The 15929-nt window shown below is 41.7% G+C and overlaps 1 protein-coding gene across 1 annotated transcript in view; it reads left to right on the top strand.

The window, feature by feature from the left end:
- Positions 1 to 1660: 1660 nt before the first annotated feature.
- The window catches only part of rasl10a (RAS-like, family 10, member A), a 20707-nt gene continuing 6438 nt past the window's right edge, over positions 1661 to 15929 (top strand). The window contains exon 1 of the mRNA XM_058374497.1: positions 1661 to 2362. Within this exon, the coding sequence (XP_058230480.1) occupies positions 2147 to 2362 (216 nt within the window). The 5' untranslated portion in view covers positions 1661 to 2146. The remainder of the gene's footprint in view (positions 2363 to 15929) is intronic.

Below are 15929 nucleotides of genomic sequence, written 5' to 3'. Positions count from 1 at the left end.
AGTTTAGTGCCTATTACACATCTTACAAGAGAGAGAATTATTATTATTATTATTCCTGTAGAATTATTTGATATCCAGTTTGTTGCAGAATTAATGTGAATCAGCTCTAAGTGTTGTGATGGTGTAGTAACCTGCTGTCTGTATCTGAGGTGAGGATTTGGTTTAAAACCGAGCTCATTGTGTGTTTTTCTGTCTCTGACTCCATCACTGAGCGAGGGATCGGACGTGGAATGATCCGGTGTTACAGACTCCTGTGTGTTTCAGACAGTTCTGAGTCTCTGAGGGTGGAGTCACAACGTCTGAACTTGGTTACTGAGGTGTGTGTGTGTGTGTATATGTGTGTATAAACAGTAAGACTGACTCTGTATAAAACACAAAGTTCTTCCCTCTGCAGCATCTCTGTGGGTTTGAATCAGTCTAAAAATCTCAGATGGTGAACTGTAGTTTGTGTGATTACTGAACCTGGATGCAGCTCCACTGCGAGCTCACAGCCTGGAGTGAAGGAGTGATGGAGTGAAGGAGTAACACTCAGGTTTGTGAGCTGCTGTATGATTCAGCATTCCTTCCAGATTCCTATACTTTGTTCCTTTGCACCGCGTCTCATCTCCTGTGTTGTGCTAGTTGCTCCACCAACTGACAAACTTCATTGCTATGACAACCAGTAATAGGACCTACTGACATCTTCACAGTACAAAAACTGGTCTGAGAGCAACTACACAACATGACGCAGGAGGTTTTAATGTTATGGCTGATCGGATGTTCTTACTCTCTTACTGAATGAGGTTCATTAGGTTAAATCTCATCTCTTTCACACAGAGAGAGAGAGAGATCTACAAACATCATATGCTGCTGGAGCTGATTTTTATTTCAGGAACTTCTCGTGCACTTCTGCTTGGTGAGTGTGAGGATAAGAGGCTCACAGAGATCCTTTCCTTTATAATAACTAAATGATCTGAAGCAGCTGATGATCTTCATATTCAGGATGCATATATATATTATAGTGGGTGGGATATATTAGGCAGCAAGTCAACATTTTGTCCTCAAAGTTGATGTTAGAAGCAGGAAAAATGGACAAGTGTAAGGAGTTTGACCAAAAGGGCCAAATTGTGATGGCTAGACCACTGAATCAGAGCATCTCCAAAACTGCAGCTATTGTGGGGTGTTCCCGGTCTGCAGTGGTCAGTATCTATCAAAAGTGGTACAACGAAGGAACAGTGTCCTTTAGGTCATGTAAGCTGTGAGGTGGGACCCATGGAGGCAACTTACAGCAATTAGGATCTGCTGCTAACATCTTGGTGCCAGATCCCACAGCACACCTTCAGGGATCTAGTGGAGACCATGCCTCGACGGGTCAGGGCTGTTCTGGCAGCATATATATACCTGTAAGAAAAAAACAGAAGAAACTCATTATTTTGCAGTGGTCTCTTATTTTTTTCCAGAGCTGTGTGTGTGTGTGTGGTATATAATTCGTGAAACAGAAATGTCTCCAAATATCGCGATGTGATATTTTTCCTCATATTGTCCATTCCTACCGTCTATATAATTAATCTGCCTGAGCGCGCGCTGTAAGGGGATTTTCCAGTACAGATTTTGGTGTCTCGGTCTCTGGACTTGAAATGATGATCGTAGTTCATTTAGGTCTCTGGGCTTCAGTCCACGGATCTGCTATTAAAATGAACATTGCGCAACCACAGCCTCCGTTTGTAAATCGTATTGTGTGTGCGTGTGCGCGCGCGCGTGTGTGTATGTGTGTGTGCGCGCGCTTGCGAGTCGTTAAATGTGTGATGCTGGTATTTCTGGAGCCGTTTTATTGCTGTGATGCTCCATGCCCGAATGCTTTGCAGCATTTTATTTTGCTCCAAGCGCGCGCACAGCGGTCTCGGTGTCGGATTTGATCAAAGACTCTTTGCGATGCCGATGCTTTAATGTAACGGGATGCGTTCAGGAAGGTGATGGAGATCTACCGTGTCTTCTTGCTTCATTTATACTCCGTCCGTCCAGACCCATCTGATGATGTGAACATGACCGACGGAATGGGAAGATGATCCACCAAAGAGCGCGCCATAAAAACCCCAACACCCCGGAGCCATCGTAGCGCGTGCGACCCGTCAGTGAATTATCGGCTGAAATAAAGCGGGACCTCGGGATGGTGGAGACGCTGAGCATCGCCGTGATCGGAGCTTCCGGCGTGGGCAAAACTTCCATCATCCGCCGATTCGTGTACGACGACTTCTCCGAGACGTACAACCCGACCCGCGCGCGACGCGTCTACAGACCGTCGGTGGTCCTCAACGGCCACATGTACGAGCTGAAGATTTTGGATGTCCCGCCAATCGCCGCGTTTCCGTCCAGCCCTGCGCAGGTAAAATAATAATAATAATAATAAAACAACTAAAAAAACAAAAATTGCCTGAAATCTTGCAACCCCGCAAATATCACTCTCTTTACTGCAGCTCCAATAAAACCAGTTTATTATCTGTATTATACAAAATATATAAATAAACACACAACACACGCCACGGCCTTTTAATTGATCAATTGCCATGGTAACGCATTTCACCCGAACCGAGTCGTTCCTTTACAGGTACAACTCGTATACTTTTGGGTGCAGGAGACAGTGTCTGTAAAATCCAGACTCCATCCGTTTGTTTAACAGATTAGTAAAGATTTTAAAAATAATAATAAAAATAAAAGCTTTTTTTGAGGATGTTTATCCTTTTGTAAACAAAAAGAAACATATAAATCATTTACAACAAGTGACACTTTTCAACTTTTTCTCTGTGTGATCGGATCCTCCGCTCTGTCCGGTGTGTCCGATCTTGTCCACTACACAGCGCGCTGGTCAGAGTTATTTGGTGCACATTTCTTCAGAAGTGAAGATGAACACCGGAGGAGTTGAGAAGAGGAGAAGATCTCCCACGTCTCAGAGTGCAGTGAGAGAGCAGAGCGTGATTATTCACAGAAACAGTGTGAACTCTCAAAAGTCACAACAACATACCTCCATAATCTCACTATTCTCTCTGCCGTGTGCAGGAGGGAGCCGTTGCCATGGAGACAGTGCTGCATCCCAGAATCAGCATCACTAAAGCTGGTTTATGTAGAAATAACAGGAACAAAACTACAACTTACACCCCCCCCGTCTGTCTCTCTCCACCCCCCCCCTCTCTCTCTGCATCTTTTTCTCCTTCTACCTGCTCTCTCTCTCCCTCTCTCTCTCTCTCTCTCTCTCTCTCTCTCTCTCTGCATCTTTTTCTCCTTCTACCTGCTCTCTCTCTCTCTCTCTCTCTCTCTCTCTCTGCATCTTTTTCTCCTTCTACCTGCTCTCTCTCTCTCTCTCTCTCTCTCTCTCTCTCTCTCTCTGCATCTTTTTCTCCTTCTACCTGTTCTCTCTCTCTCTCTCTCTCTCTCTCTCTCTGCATCTTTTTCTCCTTCTACCTGCTCTCTCTCTCTCTCTCTCTCTCTCTCTCTCTCTTTCTATTGCAATATTCTGTAAAATTCTAAAAATAATTATAATTGAGAAATAAATCTTGTTGATGGAAATAGAACTGAAACTGAAGATGCACGAGAAGTCGAGTAATGAACAAATGAAGTGAAAGCTCATTTCCGAGAATCTCTCCAAGCACAGCGTCTTTAAGTTCGCAATAAAAACATTAGCTGCTGTCTCTCAAAAGGCACCCTAAGAGGTTGCCAAGGCAACCATCACGACAAAGTTGAATATTATGGGTTAGAGAGGAAACGAGTGTTTACAGCTGATATGATAAAAGGGACACGGTGGAGCTGTCAGCACTCATGGTGGGCAGAGAGAGGGCACTACAGCATGGGCTGGGGTATTAAAGGACACTGGAAGGACACATGGATGACACTAAATGGGCATCAGAGCATGTGGTAAGGCAAGGGCACACTAGGAGGGCATTAGGGCTTAGGATATAAGAGGGCATGTGAAAAGGGTAACTGAAGAGATTAAAAGGCCTCTGGAGGGCATTAGAAAGAATTCAGACACTTGGTGGGTATTAAGATGCTTTAAGGGCACTTTAGGGCTTTAGGGCAGGTGAAGGGCTTTAGGACACTCATGTGGAGAGGTGGAGCTTAAACACTGATAACCTAAAAGTGTGTGTGTGTGTGTGTGTGTGTGTGTGTAGCTGGCAGCTGTATTTAGTGTCATTGGGCAGTTGGAGCTTAATGACTCTAAGTTAGTGGCTTACAGCATGTGATGGATGGAGGAACAGTCGGGGGACATGAGTATGATCTCTCAGAGGATCTGCAGTGAGACATCATTAGCCCTGAGCTGATGACCGAAGAGGAGAGGCAGAGGAGAAACAGGAGAAGGAGCAGTGGATAAAGGCAAACTCTGGGAAGTAATTATGAGCAGCTCTCTCTGTCTCGATAAAACAGCTCCATTAAGCTCCATTAAGCTCCATAAAGCTCCATAAAGCTCCATAAAGCTCCATTAGACTGATCCAGGATCTACGTGAACACTTTGGTTCAGAAACCTCTCTCAGACGTCCTCACATCACCTCTCACGTGTCCTGAGCTCTTTCTGCTCTAAAGCGCAGAACTGTTCTCAGGTCAGGAGCTTCATGGAACCCCTGTAGATCCTCCTAATGGAGTTCTGCTTAGCCTCTGATTAGATTGAGAGCAGACCTGTGCAGATGATCAGACTTCATTATGAGTTTCTGCTGATTTGAAGGTTTAAGCCTAGACACAACTGTAGACCTCACAAACGAATAGATCTTTTAAATCGAGTCTTTTTTAAACAAATTGCTCAGAGTCTTTGTACGGCTTCTCTGAGACTGTTCCTGAGACTGTTCCTGTAACAATTTAACTTCCTAAAATTCCAACACAAACCCCACACAGGTGACCTGGTGCAGCATGGTGGTGGTGGCAGCGTCATATTCTCATATTCAGCATTATTCTTAGTGCCTTGGGAATTCTCCTTGGGTCCTTCCTCACAGTAGAGCTGAATGAACTCCATTTTCTTAAAAAGATAAATATAGATACACAATTTCCTACTTCCTGTAGATCCTGAGTGACAGATGTCTCGTCCAATCAGAGGTCAGAATTCCATTCACACACTATACCTACCTTTCCCACTCTGTCTGATTCGTCCTCATGTTCTCTGATGAGTTCTGAACTTCTAGGACACCGTAGTTCAGTGAGTGAGTTGTTGCTGTAGAAATGTATGTGTGCGAGTGCAGTAATATAAACCCATGCGAGAGTCATAGCTGCTGTGTGTGTGTGAGAGAGAGAATGAATCACTGCCGTGTGAAAGCTGGTTTGTTGGTGATAGAGTGAAAGAAATCTTCGGCACAAACCGGACTGACTTTTCCACGTGAGTGTTTTATGACTCTGAGATTCTCAGTAGCTGCTGGAAATGATATTGGTTTTTCTAGGTGAGTGAGTGAGTGAGTGTGATGAAGAGCAGATTTATGGATCTGTCGCTCTGTAGAGAGATGGATGGAGTGCAGGTGGAGGGAGGAAGTGTGTTCGAGTTTCTACTCCAGATCTGAGATATCTGAGGGCTGGAAATATGATGAAGAAACATCAATATCCTGATAAATGTTAAAGAATGCCACAGTATATTTGTGTCTGATATAAAATGATGGAATTAATCAGTATTTTTCAATAACGGTTACAAGCAGATGTTTTTAAAGCATTTTTTTCCAGTGGAGTTTAATAAACAAAGAAATATAGAATTAGAAGTGAATAATGAGATTTTTTTGAATGAGTCACTAAGGTAAATGAATCACAATCGAGAAGTGACACCAAACTATTTAGAAAAGTTCTGATTCATTTTTGAACGAGTCTTAAATGAATCTGTTAAATGAATCTGAATCATGAAGTTTAATGAATCTGAATCATGAAGTTAAATGAATCTGAATCAAGAAGTTAAATTAATCTGAATCAAGAAGTTAAGTGAATCTGAATCAAGAAGTTAAATGAATCTGAATCATGAAGTTAAATGAATCTGAATAATGAAGTGACACTAAACTATTTAAAAATGTTTTGTTTGTGTGAATTTTTCACTTTTGAGAAAGAGTCACTAAGGTAATCAGATCATGAAGTGATGTGACACAAAACTATGCAGAAATGATTTGATTTGTTTTTTTTGAACGAGTCATTAAGTTAAATGAATCAGAATCATGAAATTGACACTTTGTAGAAATGTTTTGTTTGGGAATGATTTGTTTTTTAAAAGTGTCACTGAGGTAAATGAATCACAATTGTGAAGTGACACCAAACTATGTTGAAATGTTCTGATTCATTTTGAACAAGTCTTAAATGAATCTGTTAAATGAATCTGAATCATGAAGTTGACACTTTTTAGAATTGTTTTTTTTTGGGGAATGATTTGCTTTTTTAAAGAGTCAATAAGGTAAACAACTATATTATATAATGATTCACTTTCTGAACTCTAAATGACACGTGAATCATTCTTTCAATCAATCATTCCCGGGGTTAAAGTGGGGTTAGTACATCAGTAACGCAGGGTTAAGTGCAGTGTGAAGAGAGGTTCTGGAGAGATTCTGTTCTGTTTGGTGGAAATAGATCTCCAGAGCATAGATTTTTAGTATTTTAAACACACATACACACACACACACACACACACACACACACACATACACACTCTCTTTGTACTCTTTTGTCTTCAGAAGTGTTGCTCTGTAGAGTCTTTCAGCATTCACTCCTCATCACTGTCTCTCCAGTCTGTTCCATCCTCTCTCACATCTCTCTGTAGGAGAAATGAGGCACAGTGTTCACTCTCTGTGTTAGAGGAACAACCCTGGACTTTTACACACTGTGTGTGTGTGTGCGCGTATGAGTTTGTGTGTAAATCTGTGTGTATGAGTGTGTATGTGTGTGTGTGTGTATGTGAGTGTGTGTGTATGTGAGTTTGTGTGTCTGCGAGTGTGTGTGTATATGAGTGTGTGAGTGTGTGTGTGTATGTGTGAGTTTGTGTCTGAGTGTGTATGTGTATGAGTGTGTTTGTATGAGTGTGTGTGTATGGGTATGTGTTTGTGTGTGTGTGTGTGTTCTGATTAAATCTCTTCAGTAAGCATTTTCAGTGAGCATTACCTGTTCAGGGTAAAAGAGAAAAAACAACAACAACAAAATAGTTGTTTGTGTATCAGACTGTCCTGATGATGAAGAGGATGAGAAAGAGAGCAGTAATGGTTGTAATGGAGGAGGAGGAGGAGGAGGGGTGTATACTTTTGCTATGATAGCTCTGCATTTCCTCTCTGTATGAGGAGAGATGAGAGACGAGGACAAGTTTCTATTTTTAGCCCTACAGGACCAGTGGCGCATCTAAAGCACCAGGCTGCTGCACTGGCACGTACACACACACACACACACACGCACACACACACACACACACACACACACACACACACTGCTGACGGTAAGCACTTTTAGGCTTCTGCTCTCGATGCTGCGGCTCTTTTACAGTGTGTGTTTTTCTTCTTCTTGTGGATGAAGCTCCGCCTCTCAGTCTGAAATTAAACACACTTCCTGTTCTGTAATCTGGGTTTATTCTCATCGACATGAATAATATTAATGATACAGATTCAGATCAGTGTCTATGGAGGGGTGATGACTGTTCAGTTTGACACACACACACACACACACACACACACAGGGACTATATTTACAAACAATTCAGTTTCCTTTTGCACTGCATGCTTTTGTGTCACTCAAGGAGGCGTGGCCTCTGTACCTGCCAGGTCAAGCATAAATAAAGGAGGCGTGGCCTCTGTACCTGTAAGGTCAAGTGTAAATAAAGGAGGCGTGGCCTCTTTACCCATCAGTTCAAGTGTAAATAAAGGAGGCGTGGCCTCTGTACCTGTCAGTTCAAGTGCAAAAAAGGAGGCGTGGCCTCTGTACTTGTCAGTTCAACTGTAAATAAAGGAGGTGTGGCCTCTGTGTCTTTCATTCCCCCAAAAAACAAAGTAGGCATTGCTCTAATACTGAGTCACCAGTGTAAATAGAGAAGGTGTGGCCTCTGTGCTGCAGTCACAGTAAAACCTAAGGAGGCATGTTTCTATTAATGTCAGTCAGGAGGAGGTGTGGCCTCTTCAACTGTCAATCCCAGTGAAGTTAGTGGAGGAGGTGTGGCCTCTTTAAGTGTCAGTCCCAGGGAAGTTAGTGGAGGAGGTGTGGCCTCTTTAAGTGTCAATCCCAGGGAAGTTAGTGGAGGAGGTGTGGCCTCTTTAAGTGTCAGTCCCAGGGAAGTTAGTGGAGGAGGTGTGGCCTCTTTAAGTGTCAATCCCAGTGAAGTGGAGGAGGTGTGGCCTCTTTAAGTGTCAATCCCAGTGAAGTTAGTGGAGGAGGTGTGGCCTCTTTAAGTGTCAATCCCAGTGAAGTTAGTGGAGGAGGTGTGGCCTCTTTAAGTGTCAATCCCAGTGAAGTGGAGGAGGTGTGGCCTCTTTAAGTGTCAGTCCCAGGGAAGTTAGTGGAGGAGGTGTGGCCTCTTTAAGTGTCAATCCCAGTGAAGTGGAGGAGGTGTGGCCTCTTTAAGTGTCAATCCCAGTGAAGTTAGTGGAGGAGGTGTGGCCTCTTTAAGTATTAGTCCTAGTGAAGTTAATGGAGGAGGCGTGGCCTCTTTTCTGTCAGTCCTAAAGATAATAAAGGAGATAAAGTGTCTGTATCTGTCAGTTAGACTTGGGGGGGGGTGGCTTATGTATCTGTTTGCACTCACTGAAAGAACATTAAGGTGGTGCAGCTCTGTAGTGTTCTAATAGTGAATGTGTTCTCATGTGTGTTATCTCACTGTCTGTGTGTCTCAGTGTTTTTATAAACATCTTTACAGTTAAGGACGTGAGAGAGATAATAACTGAGGTTATTAAATTTAATTAATAATGCAACAAAGAAAATAAATGCATTCACTGCTGCTAATGGAGGCAAATCGAGCATACGCAAGGAGTGTGTGTGTGTGTGTGTGTGTGTGAGTAAGTGCATGCGTGTGTATAGAATATAAAACAGAGAGAGAGAGAGAGAGAGAGAGACATCATTTACACACTCAGCCACTTTGTCCAATCAGCAGAGAGAAAAGCTCCAGCTCATTAATATTCATGAGTCTCTCTGTATTCCTCTCAGTGATAGTGTAACAACGCTGCGTTTATCTCCATGTCTGAACGCATTCATTACCACAGCACCATGTGGTACTGACACTCAGCATGCTGTGTGTGTGTGTGTGTGTGTGTGACTGTAAACTGTTACCTTTACACGATGAAAGCGATAACTTCCTGTGTCCTCTTTTTTTTGACACTTTATTCTGATTGTCTCCTCTGGCTGGATTCACCTCATGATGGATGGATTTTATTTCCACCTGTGTGTGTGTGTGTGTGTTTATTCATGTTTGATGATGATCACATGCTGTGGCTGAGAAAAACTGCCACTTATATTTATAAAATAAAATAAAAATAAATAAATAAATAAAAATAAAAATAAAATAAAAATACATTTTCTGAAAGCTTTCCTTTTGGTTTCTGCGTTTTAGAGTTGGATTTGGGGATTTGAAGTACATTATAAGGTGTTAGTCATCACTTGAACTTTCTTTAACAACATGGTTTCATGTGAGAAACACAGTGTAAAGAAGACGAGATAAAATAAGAAGGGGATGGAGATGGACAGAAGAGAGAGGGGTGGGTCAGACAGTCGAGACACCTGAGCTCTGGTGTGAGGGAGAATGTGGGGCAGATTAGATTGGATTAGATTGGATTAGTTTAGATTGGATTGGATTAGATTAGATTAGCCTGACTTGGATTAGATTACATTGGATTATATTATATTAGATGGAATTAGATTATATTAGATTAGATCGGATTGGACTGGATTATATTACATTATATTAGATTGGATTATATTATATTAGATGGGATTAGAATAGATTATATTATATTATATTGAATTGGATTAAATTAGATTGAAATAGATTGATTAGATTTAGGAGTGTGTGAGTGTGTGTGTGTGTGTGTGTGAAGTTTCCTAATCTTTCCATGGTGACAAGATGCTGCTGCTGCTGATGTCATATCCTGGGCCTATGGGCGTGTCTTTGTAAACATATTGCGTAACTGAATAATATATAAATATCACTGCATTAAAAAAAAAGACTTTAAAAACTTTATTCTGTAGATTTTATGAAACGATCTTAATCTGTTCTCACTAAAGGGCTGTCCTTTTCTGTTTGTACACGCCCACTATATTTACTAATTAATGAATTATTCTCAAAGCTGTAACTCTTATTTCAACTGGAACATTATTCAACACAGCAAAATTTTCTCTGAAGGTTTTCACAACAACAACAACAACAACAACAACAACAATTTGTTGTGGGATTTGACACAAAACCTTAGAGTGTTTCCCTAAAGAGGATAACTGCAGCATGTTCTCTCTCTCTCTCTCTCTCTCTCTCTCTCTGTCTCTCTCTCTCTCTCTGTCTCTATGACTCTCTCTCTCCACATGTGTGAGTGAGTGAGTGTGTGAGCGTGGACGGAGGGTGCGAGTGAAAGCTCTATTTTCTATCTTTTTGCTATATTCTTTGTGTAAAGAGCGTGAGTGGTGAGTAGTGTGGTTATTGTGTGTGTGTGTGTGTGTGACGCCGGTGCAGTGGGCTCGCTGCCGGTGTCATGGTGTTTAAAACTCTAACCCAGAGCCCCGGGTTTAAAGTGTTGGTCAGGGCAGTGTGTTCGGTGGAGGAATGCGCTGCAGTGGTGGCTAATCAGGGTGAAGAGCGTTGTTACTGCCGTGAGGATGAATATGTCTGTGGTCATGTTTGTGGACGAGGTTCAGAAAGCTGAGACTGTGGTTTTGGAGGACGTTGTTATAAAAGGGACCTTGATGAAAGTTTCTCCCCTTAGCACCCCCGCTAAACGTGTGATCCTGTTTAATGTCCCCCCTTCATTGATGATAAAGATCTCCTATCACTGTTGTCCAGGTACGGAAAAGTAGTTTCTCCTATTAAAATGATACCGACAGGCTGCAAAGACCCCGAGCTCAGGTATATCTTCTCCTATAGACGACAGGCTTTCATAGTTCTCAACAACAGAGATGAAGACCTCAATGTTGTTTTTAAAGTTAAGCTGGATGGAGAAGAATACACTATTTAACAGTACATTTAACATTACTATAGAACACTATTTATGCAACTTCTGGAGGTTTGAAGTGTTTCGGGTGTGGTCAGGAGGGGCACCTAGCTAGGAACTGCCCCGAAGAACAGGCAGCAGGTGAACAGGAGACAGAAACAGTACCAGAGAATAGTCAGGATAAGGTACAAGGTGAAGACAACCAGGTCAGTGGAGAGGATAACACACAAACAGAGGGTCAGGATGAAAACAAACAGCAGGAACCAACCATGGAAAGTCAAGAAGGGGGAAAAACACTGAGTCAGAAATAAATCATACAGAGACAGAAATCGAAAAATCACAAGGTAACATGAATAAAAACACTGAAAATAACATACAGTTAAATAACAGCCAAAACATTGATGAGTACGAAAGAACAGACATGGCCATGACAGATGACAGTGAGTTTACTCCGGTCAGGTCAAAGAGAAAGCTAAAACTAGGAAGCGGTGGAGCTCAATCCAGAAAGAAAGGTCCAGTCGAAACAAAAAATGAAAAGCAGATCACAGCTGATAAGAAAAAACCGAGACAGATTCGAGCAGTAACCCAGAGACCAATACAGAAACAGACAGTGATGAGAGACCGTTAAAGAGAAAACAGAAACATACAAGGATAAAGAAATCAAACAGTTTCTCCAAAAAACATGAAGGGAGTCAAAATAGAACAATACTTCCCAAATAAACTCAACTTTGTGGAATCTGCAATTACCATAATAACGACAAAAAACAAGAACTTCACAGATCAGGAGGTGTATAGACTCAAAAAGTTTGTGACAAGAACAAGGCAAGGTCTGGTACAGGGAGACGAGGAGAGTGTATAAACTACAGCCTGGAACTGATGGGGATTACTTTTCTCTTTTTCTCTTAGTTTTTTTCATGACAGATTTCAACATTACTTCCTTAAATATAAGGGGAGGAAGGGATGTTAGAAAACGGGCAGAACTCTTTGATTTAATTAAATTAAAGAAAACTGATGTAATGTTCATGCAGGAAAATCACTGTGACAAAGACTATGAGTCAAAATGGAAGTTAGAATGGGAAGGGGAAGTAGTTTTGAGTTCGGAGAGCTCAGTGCAGGAGCCGGTGTTCTGTTTGCTAAGCATTTTGTACCTGAGTCTTATATCAAACAGGAAGTGATCGCTGGCAGATAACTTTTAATTATGAGCTTTTTAACCTGACACTAATTAATGTATATGCCCCAACCAGAGGTCCTGAAAGAGTTATTTTTAAACAAAGTGAACTTTTAACCAGCTGTGATCCAAATGATTATTTGTTCATTGGAGGAGATTTTAACTGTACACAAGACGACTCAGTAGACAGGAACCACAGAGAACCTCATGCAGCATCCAAGAACACATTAACACATCTCATAAAAACTCATGATCTGGTAGACCTATGGAGGAGGCTACATGGAACCCAAAGACAGTACACATGGGCATATTTTAGAGATAACTTTATTTCAATAGCTAGGTTAGACAGGTTTTATTGTTTTAGACACAACTTTAATGTTTTTAAAGCTAGCGAAATTACGCCTGTTAGCTTCTCAGACCATTCGTTAGTCAGATGCAGAGTTTTTATTGCAAATCTGAAACACAGAAGTGCGTACAGGCATTTTAATGTTTCCTTACTGGATGATGCTAATTTTACTAGGCTTTTAGATTCTTTTGGACATCTTTTAAAAATGAAAAACATTTATTCTCCTCCCGTAGACATTGGTGGAACTATGGCAAAGTTTTAATCCAGCAGCTCTGTCGTGAGTACACTGTCAACATCACAAGGGACATCACCAAGTCGTTAAAAGCCTGGAGATAGGAATAGTGGAACTCCAGGCTTTAGCCGAGTCCACAGGAGATAGAAGGCATGTTGAGGAACTCAAAGTGAAAAAGGCGTTAATGGCGGATCTATTGGGTACAAAAGCGCAAGGTGCTCTCATCCGGTCCAGATTCAATGGAGCTAATGAAATGGATGCTCCATCAACGTACTTCTTTGGACTGGAGAAAAAGAATGGTCAGAGTAGATACATACACACATTACACACAGGAAATGGACAATACATAACACACACCAATGAGATCCGACGGTATGCTGCGAACTTTTATCAAGAACTGTACATGAGTGAACACAGAGACAACAAAGAGCTGCTAGACAACTTCTACAGGGGACTTCCAAAGGTTTCCTCAGAGGATAATGCAGCACTAGAAGGTCCACTGGTTCTGGAGGAACTGCAGGCTGCTGTGAAAACCATGCCAGGAGGAAAAGCACCTGGAATTGACGGCCTGCCAGTGGGATTCTACAAGTTCTTCTGGAAAGAGCTGGGGAAGATCTGCTGGAGGTCCTTGAGGAAAGCTGCAGGGAAAGGTGTCTACCCCTGAGCAGCCGGAGGGCAGTGATTACACTTCTCCCCAAGAAAGGAGATCTCCAGGACATCAGGAACTGGCGTCCAGTGTCACTGCTGTGTACGGACTACAAAATCATGTCTAAAGCACTGGCTAACCGTCTCAGAGACATCATGGACTCAGTAATCCACCCAGACCAAACATACTGTGTGCCCAATAGGTCCATCATTGACAATATTTCTTTGATTCGGGACGTTTTGGTCGTCTCCAGGTCATTGGCAGTCGATCTTGGTCTGATTTCACTGGACCAGGAAAAAGCTTTTGACAGGGTTGAGCACCAATACCTCTGGAAGACTCTGGAGGTGTTTGGTCTCAGCCCTAGTCTTATAGCAATGATGAAGGTGATGTACCAGGATGTGGAAAGTGTACTCAAGATCAACAGAGGGTTAAGTGCTCCTTTTAAGGTACAGAGGGGAATAAGACAAGGGTGTTCTTTATCAGGTTTATTATACACTCTTTCGATTGAACCTTTTTTACACAGACTACGAGCTTCCTTAAATGGTTTTACTGTACCTGGTTTTACTGTTCCACATGTTTTATCTGCCTATGCTGATGATGTCATGATTTTAGTACAAAATCAAGCTGAAATTGAGATTTTAGTAAAGGTGGTTTTTGATTTTGGTCTGGTGTCTTCCTCTAGATCCAACTGGAAAAAAAGCGAAGCGATAGCAATAGGACACTGGTCCCAAGGTCTGCTGAAGTTACCAGGTGGGCTAGAATGGAAAAAAGGAGAATTTAAATACCTGGGCATTTACTTAAATGAAGAAAAGAAAAATTGGGAAGGGATCAAAGAAAAAATAGAAGGCAAACTAAAAAAATGGGAATGGCTTAAACCAAATATGTCCCTCAGGGGGAGGGTACTAGTGGTTAATAACCTAGTGGCATCAATGCTGTGGCATCGCCTAGCCTGCCTAGAGCCCCCTACTGGGTTGATTGAGAAGGTGCAAGCTCTACTGGTTAATTTTGTGTGGGACAAACTGCACTGGGTTCCAAAGAGTGTTTTATTTCTCCCCAAAGAAGAAGGAGGTCAAGGACTGGTGGATGTCAGAAGTAGAACCACAACCTTCCGTTTTCAGACCATACAAAAATACTTGTCTAGCTCTGAATTCCTGGTTTGGGGAGATGTCACTAGTTTTATTTTCAGAAGAGTTAACGACTTTGATTGTGATCGCACCTTATTTTTAATGGACCCAACTGTTTTAAATGTTTCTAACATGTCTAATTTTTATAAAAGTGTTTTTAAAGCATGGACTCTGTTTAAACCTGGCTCTCACGGCCCTGCCGTCTCTCTGCACTGGCTCCTAGAAGAGCCTTTAGTGGGAGGAGGACGTATGGACATTAAGGACAGTTCACCAGGTATCACACGCATCACACAATCAAAAAAGTTCACAACACTCAAGAGACTAGTGGACACTGCAGGACCAGAGTTCAAGGACACGAGAGGGGCGGCAGAGGAACTCGGCCTGAGGTCACTACGGCATGCAGACGACATCATAAAAAGATGGATCAACAAACTGGAGGATGAGCTGAACCTGATAAAGGAATATCATGATGGAACAGAAACACCAGACGAAGGTGACCCCTTTCCTGAACTTGAGCTTTTACCCAACCTAAATGGATACAAGGGCATTTATCTTGATGCAGAAAAAGATCATGTGTTACCAATTTATGAAGCAAAAGGGAAAGAAATTTACAAATGTTGTGTAAAAGTGATGAATTAAAGACAACCTGACAGGCGGGTGGATACAGTGTGGAGGAAGACACTTGGGGTTCTAGATGACATTAAGCCGGTATGGAGGGTGTTTTATAAAATGCTGCTTAGGAAAAGAGCTGGTGACCTACAGTGGAGAATTTTACATGGTGCAGTTGGGGTCAATGCTTTAATTTCTAAACTGAATTCTGATGTTTTAAAGTCGTGTCCCTTCTGTAACGAAACAGAAACCGTGTTTCATTGTTACTCAGAATGTTAAAGACTTAACCCTCTGTTTGAGCTGCTGGATACAATTTTTAATCTGTTTGGTGAAAAGTGGACTCAGGTACGTTTTATTTTTGGTGCTGGATACCACCAAACAAAAAAACAGAAATGGGAACTGATCAACTTTATTGTAGGAGAAGCAAAAATGTCTATCTACATAACTCGCAAAAACCAAGTGGAGAAGAGACGAGTGATCAGTCCCACTGCTGTATTCAGGGCTTTAGTGAAAGCCTGAGTTAAAGTTTAGTTTAATTTTTTTAATTCAATGAATGATCTAAATGATCATTCATCATGATCATGATCATCGTGTGGAATGATCTCGTCACTTTTATACTGAAATGGTGATATAAGAGTATTATCTGTTTTATTGATGAGGGTGAACTTTATTTTAATACCTTATTACACTGAAACATTTCAAAGTGCAAATAATTTTTTTATG

Source organism: Hemibagrus wyckioides, linkage group LG22, assembly GCF_019097595.1.
Source record: "Hemibagrus wyckioides isolate EC202008001 linkage group LG22, SWU_Hwy_1.0, whole genome shotgun sequence".
In the NCBI taxonomy this organism is placed as follows: domain Eukaryota; kingdom Metazoa; phylum Chordata; class Actinopteri; order Siluriformes; family Bagridae; genus Hemibagrus; species Hemibagrus wyckioides.
The sequence above is the reverse complement of the archived record's forward strand: the minus strand, read 5'-3'. Positions and strand labels throughout refer to the sequence as shown.